The sequence below is a fragment of the Eleutherodactylus coqui genome, chromosome 12 (assembly GCF_035609145.1).
Source record: "Eleutherodactylus coqui strain aEleCoq1 chromosome 12, aEleCoq1.hap1, whole genome shotgun sequence".
Lineage (NCBI taxonomy): Eukaryota > Metazoa > Chordata > Amphibia > Anura > Eleutherodactylidae > Eleutherodactylus > Eleutherodactylus coqui.
In genome coordinates this window covers 107,575,161-107,591,444 of record NC_089848.1, presented here as the reverse complement: position 1 = coordinate 107,591,444, position 16,284 = coordinate 107,575,161, and the positions used below count along the sequence as shown (strand labels likewise).

The window sequence follows — 16,284 nt, the reverse complement described above, 5'->3', positions numbered from 1 at the left end:
TGAGGTTGTTGTTCACATAGAATTGAGGGCGGCTCCTTCTTATCATCACGTGACCTGAACACACAGGAAACTACCCTGAGTCGGGGGTCGGCACGAGCACAGGAGGTGTTGGCGGTAAGCTGGAATGAAGTGGTGCAAGGGTGCTTCATTGTGTACTACTATACGTAGAGTACTTACCTCTGTAGTGCTACGGCTTGGGCGTCAAAGGGCTGACCAACATCATGAATTATCCTATCCAAGACTTTGTTTGAACCTGTAGTGGAGAATGAGAGACTTCGCATTACAGCTGATAGTGTGCCGGTACATTGCTGGGAGTCCAGCTGGATCCGCACCGCATTTCAATTCCGCAATGGATTGTCTGCAGATTTTTCCACAATGTTGGTGAGATTTCTACTTTGCTGATCCTGTAACTACTGCGGCTTTTTAAGCGTAATTATCTCAGCATTTACGCCTCATGTGACTGCGGACTTACAGTTTGTGCACTAGATAAACAGTAACAGAATAAAATAACTTAGTGTACAAACCTCAGGAACAGCTTCTCTGCTGACCCCTCCCGGCCTGCTGTGTGGAATACCTCTATGAGGCTCTCCACACTCATGTCCTCCATATAGAACGCTGCGTCAGACCAACAGATTCCACTTATAATCAAGGTTCTGCTGAGGTTTGCACTGCTATGAGAGCAAGAAGAACTCTGCATGCTGCGCTATTCTTGCTTTCATAAGTAACAGAACTTCCGATTGAGGCACCCAACGCCAACGTGGAAAATGTCTTAATCTGGTCTTTAGTCCAAATCAATTGGAACCCCAAATTCTAGTGTTTACAAAACAGAAGTGACATTTCTTTTTGACAAGAGAGTCATATAATGGCTGGACAAGTTCTATTGGTGCCCAAGGCAGGGTGTCAGAGAACGCCCCCCACCCTCCATACCAATGTTCGGTGTGATGGACAATCATTAATTTAATGGTCTCTTATGACACTGAAGGGAAGCGCTGAATATTCCCCGACATCTACAGCATCATCAGTTTCCCATTTCTGAAGAGCTTGTCAGGGGCCCTCAGACGGCAACAGAAATATGAGGGTCATTGGGTGCTTGGTGTATGGGTGTAAGGGACTCACCCTAAAGGGTTAAGGGAGTTGAACTGTGCAGATGTGCCAACATTTTGGCACAGCAGAACTGAGCATGCTTACTAGGAACTTTCTGGGCAAATGAAGCCTTTATATAAAAAGGACAATTTTTGCTGCACAACAGGAGAGAGCAGGAGACTGCAGAATAAAGGGCAAGAGCTGCTGGCAGTAAGGAGGGAGTGTGAAGAGACTGCAGGGAAGACCGCAGGAGCTGAGTGGCTGCAGGACTGAGGAAACAGAAGGCAGGGAGGAGCAGCCACTCCATGGACCAAGAGGGAGCTGAGTACTAAAACTACGACCAGCACCAATGAGAAGACAGACAGAGGAGTGGTACAGTCATGCTCCTGACCATAGACAAGCTCAAGTCAAAAGTAGCTGTGACTCCCATGCAGCCAAGTGTGAGTGAGGCTGGCCTCTGGTAGGTTTATAGGTGTGCACTTAAAGGGGTTGTCCCGCGCCGAAACTGGTTTGTTTTGTTTTTTTTAAACCCCCCCCCGTTCGGCGCGAGACAACCCCCGATGCAGGGGTTAAAAAAACAAACCGGAGAGTGCTTACCTGAATCCCGGCGGTCCGGCGTCTTCATACTCACCTGCTGAAGATGGCCGCCGGGGTCTGCTCCCTCCGTGGACCGCAGCTCTTCTGTGCGGTCCATTGCCGATTCCAGCCTCCTGATTGGCTGGAATCGGCACGTGACGGGGCGGAGCTACACGGAGCCGGCATTCTGCACGAGCGGCCCCATTGAAGACAGCAGAAGACCCGGACTGCGCAAGCGTGGCTAATTTGGCCATCGGAGGCCGAAAATTAGTCGGCACCATGGAGACAAGGACGCCAGCAACGGAGCAGGTAAGTATAAAACTTTTGATAACTTCTGTATGGCTCATAATTAATGCACAATGTACATTACAAAGTGCATTATTATGGCCATACAGAAGTGTATAGACCCACTTGCTGCCGCGGGACAACCCCTTTAAGAAAGGGGTGAACTAGAGGTAGTCAGCAGACCTAGTGTAGGACATAAAGTTTTCATTCTATGTATATTGAACTGTTCCTGGACTGAGACTTTTTAAGGGATATTGCTAGTGTTTTGGAGCCGCAAAAGGGGGGTTGTGCATTATATACGTGATTAGTTGAGGGTTACTAATATTGTCCACAAAGTACTAGTGTTATTACGGGTTGCCTGAAAGGATGTTATTATTCCTACATTTAGTGAGCTGTACACAGCACATAGGTATTCGAAGGTACAATTTTCATTGTGTAACCATTATTATTCCTGTAAGATATAGTAGACAGGTCTGCTCCAGCATCTCCAGAGTTAACGGTTCCAGACTTCTCCACCCAGCTGGAGGCTGTTTGCCAATCACTCCACTATATAGCTTCCCCCAGAGCTACTATCCAGTGCTTCCGGGTTGTTGTTCTACTATGACAGCTCATAGCTGCTGCTCTTGCAGTATCTCTGTGACAACTGATCTCAAGTCTGCTGCAGCTGTAAGCTACTTGTGCTTTAGCCAGATCTCCTGATCCTGCTCACTTCCTTGGTTCCCATTTATGCTTGGTACGTCCTGTTCCGGTTAGGGCCTTGACAGGGTTATTTAGCGTCCAAGTTCCAGCTCCGGGCCATCCTTATCGGGATGATTACTCTGCTCTGTTAGGCAGGGACTTCATTACCCCATCCCAGTCTCTACCTCGTACCGAGCTTCACCCTGAGGAGTGAGCATCTGGTTTCTGGATCGGCTGTCAGTCTTGCTGGGTAGTTTCCCTGCTCAGAGGAACGACACATTGGTTCCACATCCAAATGCGTAACAATTCCATTGTTTGTTTTGTATTTCTATGTTCTCAAAAAAAAAAATATTGTACATTTTAGTGACTCCATCTGCTGCATCATATCCTGAATCCCATGTCGCAGTACTAACACCCTTGACACGAGCAGAGATGGAAACTTTTCCCCAGTCCTTAACCAAGAGTTTTGGCTGTAGAAGTAGCAATAGGGAAACATTCTGGGGCCACCTAGTGGTAAAATGGTTGAGAACCTAAACACGTGCGATCACATTCACCCAGGTTGTAGTTTTCCACTAAGAGAAGATAAATTACAGCGAGGAAATCTAATGATTCAACCCAGCAGATACATTCCTGCTTAGTTATGGCATCTGTATTGGTCAGGACTTCTTCTAGGGCTTTCACCACACCTTCCGTCTGAAACAGGAGTAGTAGTGATTACTGGACACACAGACGCGCCAGCACTAAGGCATCTCATGTTAGTACAGCGCCCGGGGTGCTAGTGCAACTACAATCATGGTCAAAAGTTTTGAGACTGACACAAATTTTGTTTTTCACCAAGTTAGCAGCTTCAGTGTTTTTAGGTCTTTTTAGTCGTCTGTTTCTATGGTTACTGTTGTTCAAGTATGAGAATTTCATAAATGTTCAAACTTTCAACATCAAGTTTAGTCAAAGACTCCATATGACGCTCAAAGACTTCTGCACCTAGTCTTGGCACGCTGGATATCGGCTTCTGGGCCAAATCCTGACTGCTGACGGCCCATTCTTTCTAATCACACAGATTTAATAAAGTTTTTAATAGTAAAAAAATAAAAAATATTAAAAGTTTGAAAAAAACCTTTTTCCCATAAAAATATTAACAATTAAAAACTCCACATATTTGGCATCACAGTGGATGTAAAATTTCGAACTTATAAAGTATCACAATATTCATCCCGCACGGTGAAGGCTGTTACAAAAAAGGGACGGGATGCGAGAATTGTGATTGTTTCTTTAGGTATCTCACCTCAAAGAAATCAAACAAAAAGTCATCAAATATACATTTTTTTTCCCACTAATAAAAACTACAGCTCATCCCGCAAAAAACATGCCCTCGCACAGCGCAATAGACGAAAAAGTTATGAGTCTCACATTATGAAGGGGTTAAAGGGAATTTGTCCCGCCCGTCCTAGTGACAGACAGGCAGATGACAGCACGGTGTTTCCTGTTCGCCCGCCATGCAGAATTGACTTAATTCCTTTTTTCTGTGAAACAAACTTCTGATTCCACGTGCAAAAAAAATCCACGCCGTATAAACAATGGCGCAGACGTCTACAGCAGTCAGCAGAATACAAAAAGGACGCATATGCTGCAGGGATATGGAATATGTGGTGAAATGACGCCATGTGAACTTGGCCTTACACTCTCTTCCGGCTTTTTTCTGGTGTTTTTTTACCCAAAATGCGTTTCTCGGAGGACTCCTGCGCTTTTTACTGGCATTCTGTTAGATCCGTTTTTTGGTCACACATGCGTTTTTTGCTTTTAATTATTTTTGCTATACATAAGTCTATGGAAAATGTCAGAAAAGGCGCCAGACCCAAATCACGCTGCAAGAAACGCCAAGGACCAAAACACACAGCAAAAGTGAAAAAGAACACCAGCAAAAAAATGCAACATTTGTGGTGGGATTCATATTTTACTATCGACCTTCAGCAAAGTCACCGGGTCAAAATACAAACAAGTGGTGCTTCTGGAAAATCTGCTTAAGGCCTTTTTCCAACAAACACAGTCTGGCCACATTTCTGCATCCGTGATATCGATGGGTGGAGACAGTTCAGGTCCGTGGACTCCATGGTCGGGCTGGGACATCTATGTCCTGGCTGCAGAGATGTGGCCATAAGGCTGCTTTCACACGGGTGACAAAAATCGCATGTATGTGAAGCCTGTGCTTTCCAACGGCTTCCTTCACCTTTGCATTGATTCGTGGCATGCTCAAAATTTGTGCGATTTGTGATTTTTTTGCAGCCTATGTTTCCCTATGGAGCCTCATTGTTTATTGCATCTCACAAACTACAGATTTTCGTGCAATGTGATACATTTCCCTACCCCTAAAATAAGCCGTAGCTGCATTCCATGAAAAAAATAACGGGAATATTTAGCTAGCAGGCACGGTCCGGGTCCTCCTGCTGCTCCCCGGAGCTCCGCCGTGAGTCCTGCAGTCCTCATTCGCCCACAGAAGATCACTTCCTGGTTGCAGAGTGTAAAAGGTAGAAATGCGCCACAAGGTTTTTCAGAAGATTGTACTCCACTGGGGTTCCGCGAGTACCCGATCCGCGTGTTTAGCCGGAGAGCTGCAGGACATTAATAAGGGTTCCCTGGTACAGGGAAGCCCTCACAAAGAAATGTATAATACACTATGTTAGAAAAATATATGTCACCGCGCTGCAAGGTACTTAGTATTATATGAAGAACGCTTTTCCTTTAGCAGTAGGCTTAAAGGGAAGCGGTAGCATAAGAAAGACACTTACTGGGGAGGAGGGGGGTGTGTGGGAACAGAAACCCCCTCCTTGAAGTGTAGACTCCAATCACAGAAGATGGTACACGCCGGTGTACTAGATAAATCCAAGGTTCTTTATTGGTGATAAGGCAACGCGTTTCGGTGTCACAATGACACCTTTCTCAAGCCATAAAATCCCGCCTCCAGGAAGTGATGGCTGTGATGGGTTCATCCAACTCTACTCAGCCGATAAATGCAGCGCTCAATGAACCAATGCAAGAGCTGCGATTGGTTCATCCAGCTCTGCATTGATTGGCTGAGCAGAGTTTTAATCACCAATCACGTTGTGAAGGCAGGATATATGAATTAGCCAATCAATGCTGTGGCTCAGCAAATTCATAAATACTGCCTCAACAATGAGAAATAGCCAAGCGCCACCCACTCAACTATCTCGGCAGTCCCATTGAAAGTGAGTAGAGCACTGACTGTGCGTGCTCAGCCAGCACTCAATTCAGTCTCCTCCTCACTGTGGGGGTGTGCAATAAGTCAACAGTGAGGATGATGGAGGATACGAGATTCCCGTTCTTGAGATCAGCAGGGGTCTCAGCAGACCCTCACTGATCAGCAAGTTATCCCCTGTCTTGGATATCCTGTGGACAGGGGAGAACTTCTATTTTTGGTTCAACAATATTGAGGGCAACAAGAGAGATAGGGGGTAGACAGTGTAGACAGAGACCTGGGACTAAGTAATGGTAATGGGGGTGGGGAGGTGAGAGGGGCTAGTACAGTTAGACCTGGCAGAACAGTTAGTAGGGATGCACATGATATAAAAGATAACCAAAACCTTCTACACTGTATGGTGACTAATGCTAGAAGTCTGACCAATAAAGTAGAACTAGAAGTAATAATCTCTGAGGAAAACTATGGCATAGTGGGAATAACAGAGACCTGGTTGGATGAAAGCTGTGATTGGGTGATGAAAAAGGGGAGGGGTTTGTCTATGTAAAATAGTGTTTAAAGCCCACATTACAAGAAGATATATGGGTGGAAATAGATGAACAGAAAAACAACAATAAAATCCTCATAAGGGTTTTATACAGACACCAAATATAACAGGAGCTACTGAAAATCTATTACTGAAGCAAATAGTTGAAGCAGCAAATCACAATGAGGTAATTATTATGGGGGACTTTAACTATCCAGATATAAACTGGGAAGCTGAAACCTGCGGATGAGGTAAAGGTAACAACTTCCTGTAAATTACTAAAGATAATTACCTTCCCCAACTTGTGCAGGACCCAACTAGAGGGGCAGCCATTTTGGACTTAATATTAACCAACAGACCTGACAGAATAATATGGGTGCAGGTCGGGGGGGGGGGCACATGGGAAATAGTGACCATAATATAACATTTTCACTTGTCCTTCAAGGGAAAGTTTAATAGGGGAGCTACAAAAATACTAAACTTTAGGAAGGCCGAGTTCCATAAGCTCAGAGATGCCTTCAACCTTATAGACTGGGACAATGTCCTCAGAAATAAGAGTACAGCTGATAAATGGGAAATGTGTAAGACATCCCAACATACTTACTGTGAGGAGATCATACCTTACAGGAATAAAAGACTTAAGGTCCATTTACACGATGATGCCCGACACTCGTCCCTGTATCCCCGCGCTCCCGTGCTCTTGCAGGGGGCTAACACAGCTATCTGGTTCATGGAGCAGCCAGCAGGGGGGTGGGGAAGTGCAGGAGATTTCTCTCCTCTTGCTCCCTTGCCCCTCTCTATTGAGATAACACAGCAGCTGTTCACTACTGAACTGCCGCTGCTTACACTGAGCGATGAGCTTCATCGCTCATCTTTTATGCTGCATAAAAGATTAGCGAAACACAGGGATGAGCGTCGGGCATCGTTTGCCTGACATTCGTCTTGTGTAAAAGGACATTTAGTAATAGGAGAGAACCAACGTGGAGCAATAAAGATGTAAAGGGGGATATAAACAGCAAAATAAAGCTTTTAAACTATTAAAACAAGAAGGCAGCGAAGAAGCACTAAAAAGCCATAAGGAAAAAATAAATTATCTAAAAATCAGATTATGGCCTACTGCACACGGGCAGATATTCCGCGGCGGGATTTCCTGCAGAATTTCCGCCCGTGCCCAGTGCCATAGGATTGCATTAGATAATGCAATCCTATGCAGACAGCCGCGATTTGACCGCGTGAAAACTCGCACGGAAAACAAATTGCGGCATGTCCCATTTCTGTGCAGCAGAGGCCCGCACAGAAACGTCACTGGTGACGTGCCCGCTCCGCTCTGTGCATGCGCCGGCTGAGCGGCAGCCGGCACATAGCAGAGCAGGGAGATGCTGGGAGAAGGTGACCCGCAGTGGTCACTGCAGGGGCACAGCTCGCATCACGCTGCTTGAATTCTCACAGCAGGATCCGACCCGGCTGTCTGCAGGAGGCCAAAAGCAGCAAAGATGGAGACAGAAAGACTTATTGCCAAAGAGAGTAAAATGAACCCTAAACTGTTCAACTATATAAATAGTAAAAAGATTAATACTGAAAGTGTTGGCCCTTTAATAAATAATGTAGGAGAAAATGTAAAGGGTGATGAGGAGAAAACAAATCTATTAAATAACTTTTCTCTACTATATTCACAGTAAAAAAAAATGAAATGTCAGATGAGATAATAAAGTAAACTCTCCACTAAATTTCACAAATCTTACCCAGGAAGAAGTACAGATCTTAAATCTAATAAAATAGGCTTATCGCCGGGTCCCAATACCATAGACCCCCGGGTTCCAAGGGAATTAATATATCAGGGGTCGGTACAGAGCTCTCTACCCTATCATCTATTAAACCCAGAACTGTAACAAGGGGGCGCTCTAATAACTATGTATAATATATCAGAGGTCAGTACAGATATCTGTCCCATCATCTATTATACCTAGGACTATAATAAGGGGGCGCTCTAATAACTATGTATAGATATATCAGGGGTCAGTACAGAGATCTCTCCCATCATCTATTATACCGAGGACTGTAACAAGGGGGCGCTCTAATAACTATGTATAATATATCAGGGTCAGTACAGAGATCTCTCTCATCATCTTTTATACCCAGGACTGTAACAAGGGGGCGCTCTAATAGCTATGTGTAGATTTATCAGGGGTCAGTACAGAGATCTCTCCCATCATCTATTATACCTAGGACTATAATAACGGGGCACTCCAATAACTATGCATAGATATATCAGGGGTCAGTACAGAGATCTCTCATCATCTTTTATACCCAGGACTGTAACAAGGGGGCGCTCTAATAACTATGTATAATATATCAGGGTCAGTACAGAGATCTCTCTCATCCTCTTTTATACCCAGGACTATAACGAGGGGGCGCTCTAAAAACTATGTATAATATATCAGGGGTCAGTACAGAGATCTCTCCCATCTATTATACCCAGGACTGTAACAAGGGGGCGCTCTAATAACTATGTACAGATATATCAGTGGTCAGTACAGAGATCTCTCCCATCTATTATACCCAGGACTGTAACAAGCGGGCGCTCTAATAACTATGTATAGATATATCAGAGGTCAGTACAGAGATGTATCCCATCATCTATTATACCCACGACTGTAACAAGGGGGCGCTTTAATAACTATGTATAGATATATCAGGGGTCAGTACAGAGATCTATCCCATCATCTATTATACCCACGACTGTAACAAAGGGGAGCTTTAATAACTATGTATAGATATATCAGGGTTCAGTACAGAGATCTCTCCATCATCTGCTATACCCAGGACTGTAACAAGGGGGCACTTTCTAGATCTAGATGATAGCAGGTTTCTACAACATAGAAGGGGATCTTTACTGTAAGAGCAGTGAGACTATGGAACTGTCCCATAAGGACGCGGTGACGGTGATACGACATAAGAGGTTCTGGACGTCTTTCTTGAGTGTTACAATATTACATGTTATATCACTGATTACTCAGGAGGGTCGGTGATCCGGGGATTATTCCAATTGCCACATTGGAGTCGGGAAGGAATTTTTTCTCCTTAAATAGGGAAAATTGGCTTCTACCTCATTGAGTGTTTTTTTTTGCCTTCCTCTGGATCAACATTGGGGGGTAATGGGCTGAACTGAATGGATATAGGCCTTTTTTCGGCTTTACATACTATGATACATTAATATCCTAAGGTCGGTGGCAAAACCCACGGTCGGCGTCCGCACCGCAGATCCACAACAAATACCGTTTGTAACATGCTATAAGTAGCCTTGTCCTATAGACCCGCGGAGTCGACTTGTGATTCACTCGAGCAGAAGAAAAATCATAGCATGTTCTATTTTTGTGCGGGTTACGCACGGACGGCTTCCAGTAAAGTCAATGAAAGCCGTCCGACCCGCAGCCCTTCTGCAATTAACATTGTGGATAGGTCGCGGGTACCCATGTTATCGCCTAGAGCTGGCACAGAGGGAAAAAAAACATTTAAAAGAAAAATCTGTCCTGGTATGTCTGACGGTGGCTCGCCACAACCAATCGCAGTACAGATAAAGAAGAAAACAGTCGGGTGCGCGTGGAGTCTAGCATCCAGAATCCGACCCGGTCCTGGGCAGCCAGCCCAAGCCAGAGGCATAAAGAAGGAGCAGCGCATTACTTGTCTTCCATTCACACGTCTTACCGTCGCATCCCAACTGTAAATCCGGTCCCGCGATCGGAGCGCCGCTTCTCATCTTCTCTCTGGCAATAATATAAAACATTTCTAAGCATAAAAACTTTTTCCTTTTGGCATCTCCGTATATTCGTCTATTAGGGTGCGTTCACACAAAGCAGATTCTGGTGCAGATTTTGACGCGGATCTAAAGCAGATTTCACCCTTTCAGAATTCGATCCGTTCTTTTGAGCGATAATCGCTGTGTCTAAACACCTGCCCATCATGCACTATTCGTTCATCTCTGACTTCAAGCCAGCCTGAAGTGAGTGATGAGCTTTATCAGCGGCGCAGTCTGAGTTCTGAGCGGTATACGCTGATTGTATTCTGTCAGCTGCTATCCCACTCGGGATACCGCTGACAGCTCCAAGAACAAAGCAGCTGTTTGCAGATAACAGCGCTCCTGCTGTCATCTGCATACAGCAGGAACCTTCATTGACATGCTAATGAACTCTAAAGTAGCTAATTAGCTACTTAAGAGTTTATGCAAAGTGATCACTCAAAACTGTCACTCAAACGGGCCGTTTGAGAGATCGTCTTTGAGTGTAAATGGGCCATTACATGAATGCATAGTTTACTTAGACTGGTGTATGAAATGCCCCACTAAGTAAATATGCCCCATTGTATCCTGAGGGCATTATTACCACAGTATCTTAGGGCTCTCATCTACTTGCGTTTTTTTTAACGGTGTGTTAACACTGTGTGTGTGTGGGGGGGGTTACTACGCGATTGTCAATTAGAGTTTCTAATGTTAAAAACGCATCGCAAGTTTGTGCTTCGCATTTTTTCTGTGATTGACAATCGCATTAAAAGAACGCAGCTTTAAAAAAACACAAGTGGGTAGGAGCTCTAACCAGGTGGTGTTTCCGTATACAGCTCAGTAATCTGTATACAGTAAGCTCTTCAGCTCCCCCTGGTGGTGGCCGCGATCAGACAGGATTTAATCAGTTGCACATGTGATTCGATCAGTTTGGAGTTCCCACTTCTAAATTAATTTGTAGTCAAACTTCACCTATGAATAGGTATAGAAATAAAAGCTCTTGTCACTGCAGAGAAACCGTCAGCAAGTTGCTGTTGGCAGATCAGTTATCAAGGTCTTTTCACTGCAGTTTTTCCTCTTTCTTTTTTCAAATGCAGCTAAATATTATGCTGTATTTACTGGGGGAAATGTTTTTTGCAAAACTAAAGTAGAAAGTGAGGTATACAGTCTCTGCTACTTACAGTCTCTAGTACTTACAGTCTCTAGTACTTAAAATCACTTGTACTTAGTCTCTGGCACTTACAGTCTCTGCTACTTGCAGTGTCTTGCACTTACAATCTCTTGTACTTACAGTCTCTGGTACTTACAGTCTCTGGTACTTGCAATGTCCGGTACTTACAGTCTCTGGTACTTACAATCTCTTGTACTTACAGTCTCTGGCACTTACAATCTCTTGTACTTACAGTCTCTGGTACTTACAGTCTCTGGTACTTGCAGTCTCTGGTACTTGCAATGTCAGGTACTTACAGTCTCTGGTACTTACAATCTCCAGTACTTATAATCTCTGGTACTTACAGTCTCTACTTACATTTTGATGGGAGGCGACGTGAGCGGAAGTTCCTGGAGATGCATTTTAGGAAACAAATGCTTCATCGCCTCCAGTTTGTTGAGGATTTCCGTCAGTCTCGGCATGACCGAGGTCACTTTGTCGTGAGATGCTGGTAAATCGCTTCCTGCTGTAATTACTTCTTCATCGAGCTGCAAAATGACAAATACAAGTAACGGACAAGCTTTATGCGAGTATTAACGAGCAGCTGAGCACCAGCAATGGCGGCTATGTTACTTCTCCTAGCTTTATATGGGGTGTTCACTTGAAGCGTTAACCTTATTTTGGCTTGTGAGTAGTGTAGAACTGCACTCATTTTCAGCAGTCCAGTGTCTATCAAGGACTTGTGTTCTGCTTCTGCCACGGCTGTATTGTCCACCAGGGGGCAGTATAATGGGGGTGTAGCATACTGTTTGTTGAAGTTGTGTGCTGAGGTTTTATGTTGAGACTGTAACTTTAAGAGACGGTGGATAGGAAGAAGCTGAGCAAGGAAGATAGGGGAATTATGACTCGCTTAATAGACCCTAACTGCCCTGTCAAGGAGAAACTGTGGCCTACTGATGCCCCAATTGGGAGCCATGTGGATGACCAGGACATCACTGAAGTTGCCTCCTGGGGCCCCGTAGCAACGGTTGGCATGCAGTCTGCATCTTTAGAAAAGGTGGGGCTCATTTTTCAACACTGTCTAAAAGTAAGGCTGTCTTAGTTGCCCGCAGCTGCGCTCAACATCTGCCTGTCCCATTGAAAGAAATAAGGGAGATGGAACAATACCTCCGCAGTGCCACCTATTGGATGGCTGTCTTCCTGCATACTAGGACGCCAGGACAGGTGTGACACTTGCCTTCATATAAAGTGAGGTGGGGTAAGATGCGCCTAGTTTATTAAGAGGCGCACAGAAGTATAAATGGGCACACGCCATCGGTGCTGCAGAAGAGGTTTTCTTTCCTGGAAACTTTGTTCTTAGCGGAGAAGATCTCCAACTTATAGCAACCAGCAAAGCATCGTAGAGCACCGGGTGTCGGAGATCTAAAGGTGTTTCACTACAAAAGACATTTATCTGCTCTTCACAGGATATCCACAGGGCAGGAGATAAATGTCTGATCACTGGGGGTCTCACTGCTGAGCCCCCCAGATATTCGATGGCCTTAAATATCACTCTTCACCCAACAGACGTGAATGGCATTCGGGAGTGCTAACCACCGCACACACAACCGGCTATCCCTTTAAGTTGCAGCTGCTGTGTCGCAGGTGTGATGCAGCAATACGACGCTATCCTGGGTCCAGTTCCTGCTTTCAGCTGTCCAAGATGGCTGACCCAATTTTCAGACTACTTCGACCCCACAGGGCATTGGTCATGTTGGACTACTGGTGCATTACACCTCTTCTCTGATCCGCCAAGATTACTAATACTTTGTGCACAATGCAGAGTAATACCGCCAGAACATTATAATACTGTGCAACGATTAGTCCCGTAGAACACAAATATAAATCACGTAACTTAATACATAGTTCATCTTGGAAAGGGTTAACACTCTGCTACTATCGATGCGATCTGTTATAACAGGGCGTTCCAAATCCAGGTTGCAAGTCCTGTCTCAGTCTGTAAGTGAAAGCAATAGTAATTTACGCCCGCTGACTTTACAGGCTTGTTGATTAACCAGTCGTGTCCCTAATAGTGTGCATGCCTGATATTTGGGTTTAAGGCCAACCTCACTTACGGTTCCGTTGGAGGGGAGTCGTGTCTTCTACCAATCAGGCTTGTTCACATTCCGTAGTCTGAATTTGGCACAAATTTTGTCGGATGTGATCATTTTGGTGCATCTCATAGTCCACCACCATGGCGACAATATAACCCTTTAGGGCAGCTTCCTCCCGTATGACAGCGGATTATACAGGGGTGCAGCAGAGGTCCCTTTATGCATGCGATATACTAAAAGAAGCCAAACAACGTGTGCGGTGGTATCAGACATGAGCTGGGAGGCAGGATTGTGCTATTAACAGAAAGAAAGCCTCACCTGTTCTACAAGCTGCACCTCCTTCTGGAGACCCTGCAAGAGCGCATGATAAGAGACTGATGGAGTTAGATTAGATTTAATAGATTAGATTTAATAGATTAGATTTAATAGATTAGATTTATAGATAGATTTATAGATAGATTTATAGATAGATTTATAGATAGATAGATTAGATAGATAGATTAGATAGATAGATTAGATAGATAGATTAGATAGATAGATTAGATAGATTAGATAGATAGATTAGATAGATAGATTAGATAGATAGATTAGATAGATAGATTAGATAGATAGATTAGATAGATAGATAGATAGATAGATAGATAGATAGATAGATAGATAGATAGATAGATAGATAGATAGATAGATAGATAGATAGATAGATAGATAGATAGATAGATTAGATAGATAGATTAGATAGATTAGATAGATAGATTAGATAGATAGATTAGATTAGATAGATAGATAGATAGATAGATAGATAGATAGATAGATAGATAGATAGATTAGATAGATAGATAGATAGATTAGATAGGTAGATTAGATAGATAGATTAGATAGATAGATTAGATAATTAGATAGATAGATTAGATAGATAGATTAGATAGATAGATTAGATAGATAGATTAGATAGATTAGATAGATAGATTAGATAGATTATATAGATAGATAGATAGATAGAGAGAGAGAGAGATTACAGCACACAGGTCTATAGTGATGGACGTACCTCATACAAGGACTTCAAGATCTGAGGAAGAAAGCATAACATCATTACTTATCTGTCCACACAAATACGATAAAACCACTGAGAGGTGAAGTGAATAGCGCTGATAGTCAGGTGACGATGGAGCCTGATGGGTATATCAGGCAACGAGTCATCAGTTAGTTCTTGTAGTGGAAGCAGGAAGAACGCCCAAATGTGAGGATCTAATGGACCGGGGAGGATCAGACCTGGAGCAGCGGAGGAAGGTGACCTGATCTGATGGATCACGTCTTACATCATGTGGACAGCCGGGTGGGAAGAAGACAAGCCGGGGGGCCGTGTGATGGGTGATGCACTGCTGGGTACTTGGCATCGTGTGGATGTGACGCACACCGCCTAGTGTAACCACCATACAAACAGCCCCAATTCCAAAAAAGATAAAACGCTGTGCAAAGTGTAAATAAATGTAGAGAAAAACAGAAAGCGATGATCTGTAGATCTCACCATATTTGACTTATAATAGACGATATCAGAGGGGGGTATTGTAAAATTTCATCTAGAACTCATTTAGAAATTGATGGCAGCAACTCATCTCACAATAGTTGTGTCGGGGCCGTGTCTACCATTGTATAGCATCCCCTCTTCTGGGGAGGGAGGAGAACCGTTGCTTGAGTTTTGAGAGAGGAATGTTGTCCTATTCTTGTCTGCCGGATTCTAGCTGCTCCGCGGTCCTCGGTCGTCTCTGGACGGATTTTTCGTTTCATAATGCGCCAAGTGCTCTCTATTGGTGGAAGGTCCGGACTGCAGGCGGCCAGTTCACCCCGCACTCTTCTGCTGTGAAGCCATGCTGTTGTGATTGATGCACTATATGGTAATAGGTCCAGACTGCAGGCGGCCAGTTCACCCCGGACTCTTCTCCTGTGAAGCTGTTGTGATGGATGTAGTATGTGATGGAAGGTCTGGACTGCAGGCGGCCGGTTCACCCCGGACTCTTCTCCTGTGAATCCATGCTGTTGTGATGGATGTAGTATATGGTGGAAGGTCTGGACTGCAGGCGGCCGGTTCACCCCGGACTCTTCTCCTGTGAAGCCATGCTGTTGTGATGGATGTAGTATATGATGGAAGGTCTGGACTGCAGGCGGCCAGATCACCCCGGACTCTTCTCCTGTGAATCTGTTGTGATGGATGTAGTATATGATGGAAGGTGTGGACTGCAGGCGGCCGGTTCACCTCGGACTCTTCTCCTGTGAAGCCATGCTGTAGTGATGGATGTAGTATATGGTAGAAGGTCTGGACTGCAGGCGGCCAGTTCACCCCGGACTCTTCTCCTGTGAATCTGTTGTGATGGATGTAGTATATGATGGAAGGTCTGGACTGCAGGTGGCCGGTTCACTACGGACTCTTCTCCTGTGAAGCTGTTGTGATGGATATAGTATATGGTGGAAGGTCCGGACTGCAGGCAGCCTGTTCACCCCGGACTCTTTTCTTGTGAATCTGTTGTGATGGATGTAGTATATGATGGAAGGTCTGAACTGCAGGTGGCCGGTTCACCCCGGACTCTTCTTCTGTGAAGCTGTTGTAATGGATATAGTATATGGTGAAAGGTCTGGACTAGAGATGAGCGAACACGTTCGGCCCCGCCCCTTTTTCGCCCGAACACCGAACTTTGCGAACACTTCAGTGTTCGGGCGAAAAAGTTCGGGGGCCGCCGTGGCAGCGCGGGGGGTGCGGCGGGGAGTGGGGGGGAGAGGGAGAGAGAGAGGGCTCCCCCCTGTTCCCCGCTACTGCCGCCCGCGCCGCCGCGCATCTCCCCGCCCCCCGGCGGCACCCGGACCTTTACGCGCGAACACTGCAGTGTTCGGCAAAGCCGGTGTCCGGGTGCGGAT

The 16,284-nt window shown here is 45.0% G+C and overlaps 1 protein-coding gene across 1 annotated transcript in view; it reads right to left on the bottom strand.

Annotated features, from left to right (window-relative positions):
- Positions 1 to 16,284, bottom strand: part of LOC136586577 (uncharacterized) — a 92,578-nt gene that overhangs the window by 66,757 nt on the left and 9,537 nt on the right. The window contains exons 4-10 of the mRNA XM_066584711.1: positions 14,423 to 14,443; positions 13,696 to 13,728; positions 11,946 to 12,161; positions 11,663 to 11,832; positions 9,153 to 9,228; positions 3,177 to 3,315; positions 178 to 253 (exon numbers count right to left, since the gene is read on the bottom strand). Coding sequence (XP_066440808.1) covers positions 178 to 253; positions 3,177 to 3,315; positions 9,153 to 9,228; positions 11,663 to 11,832; positions 11,946 to 12,161; positions 13,696 to 13,728; positions 14,423 to 14,443 — 731 coding nt within the window. The remainder of the gene's footprint in view (positions 1 to 177; positions 254 to 3,176; positions 3,316 to 9,152; positions 9,229 to 11,662; positions 11,833 to 11,945; positions 12,162 to 13,695; positions 13,729 to 14,422; positions 14,444 to 16,284) is intronic.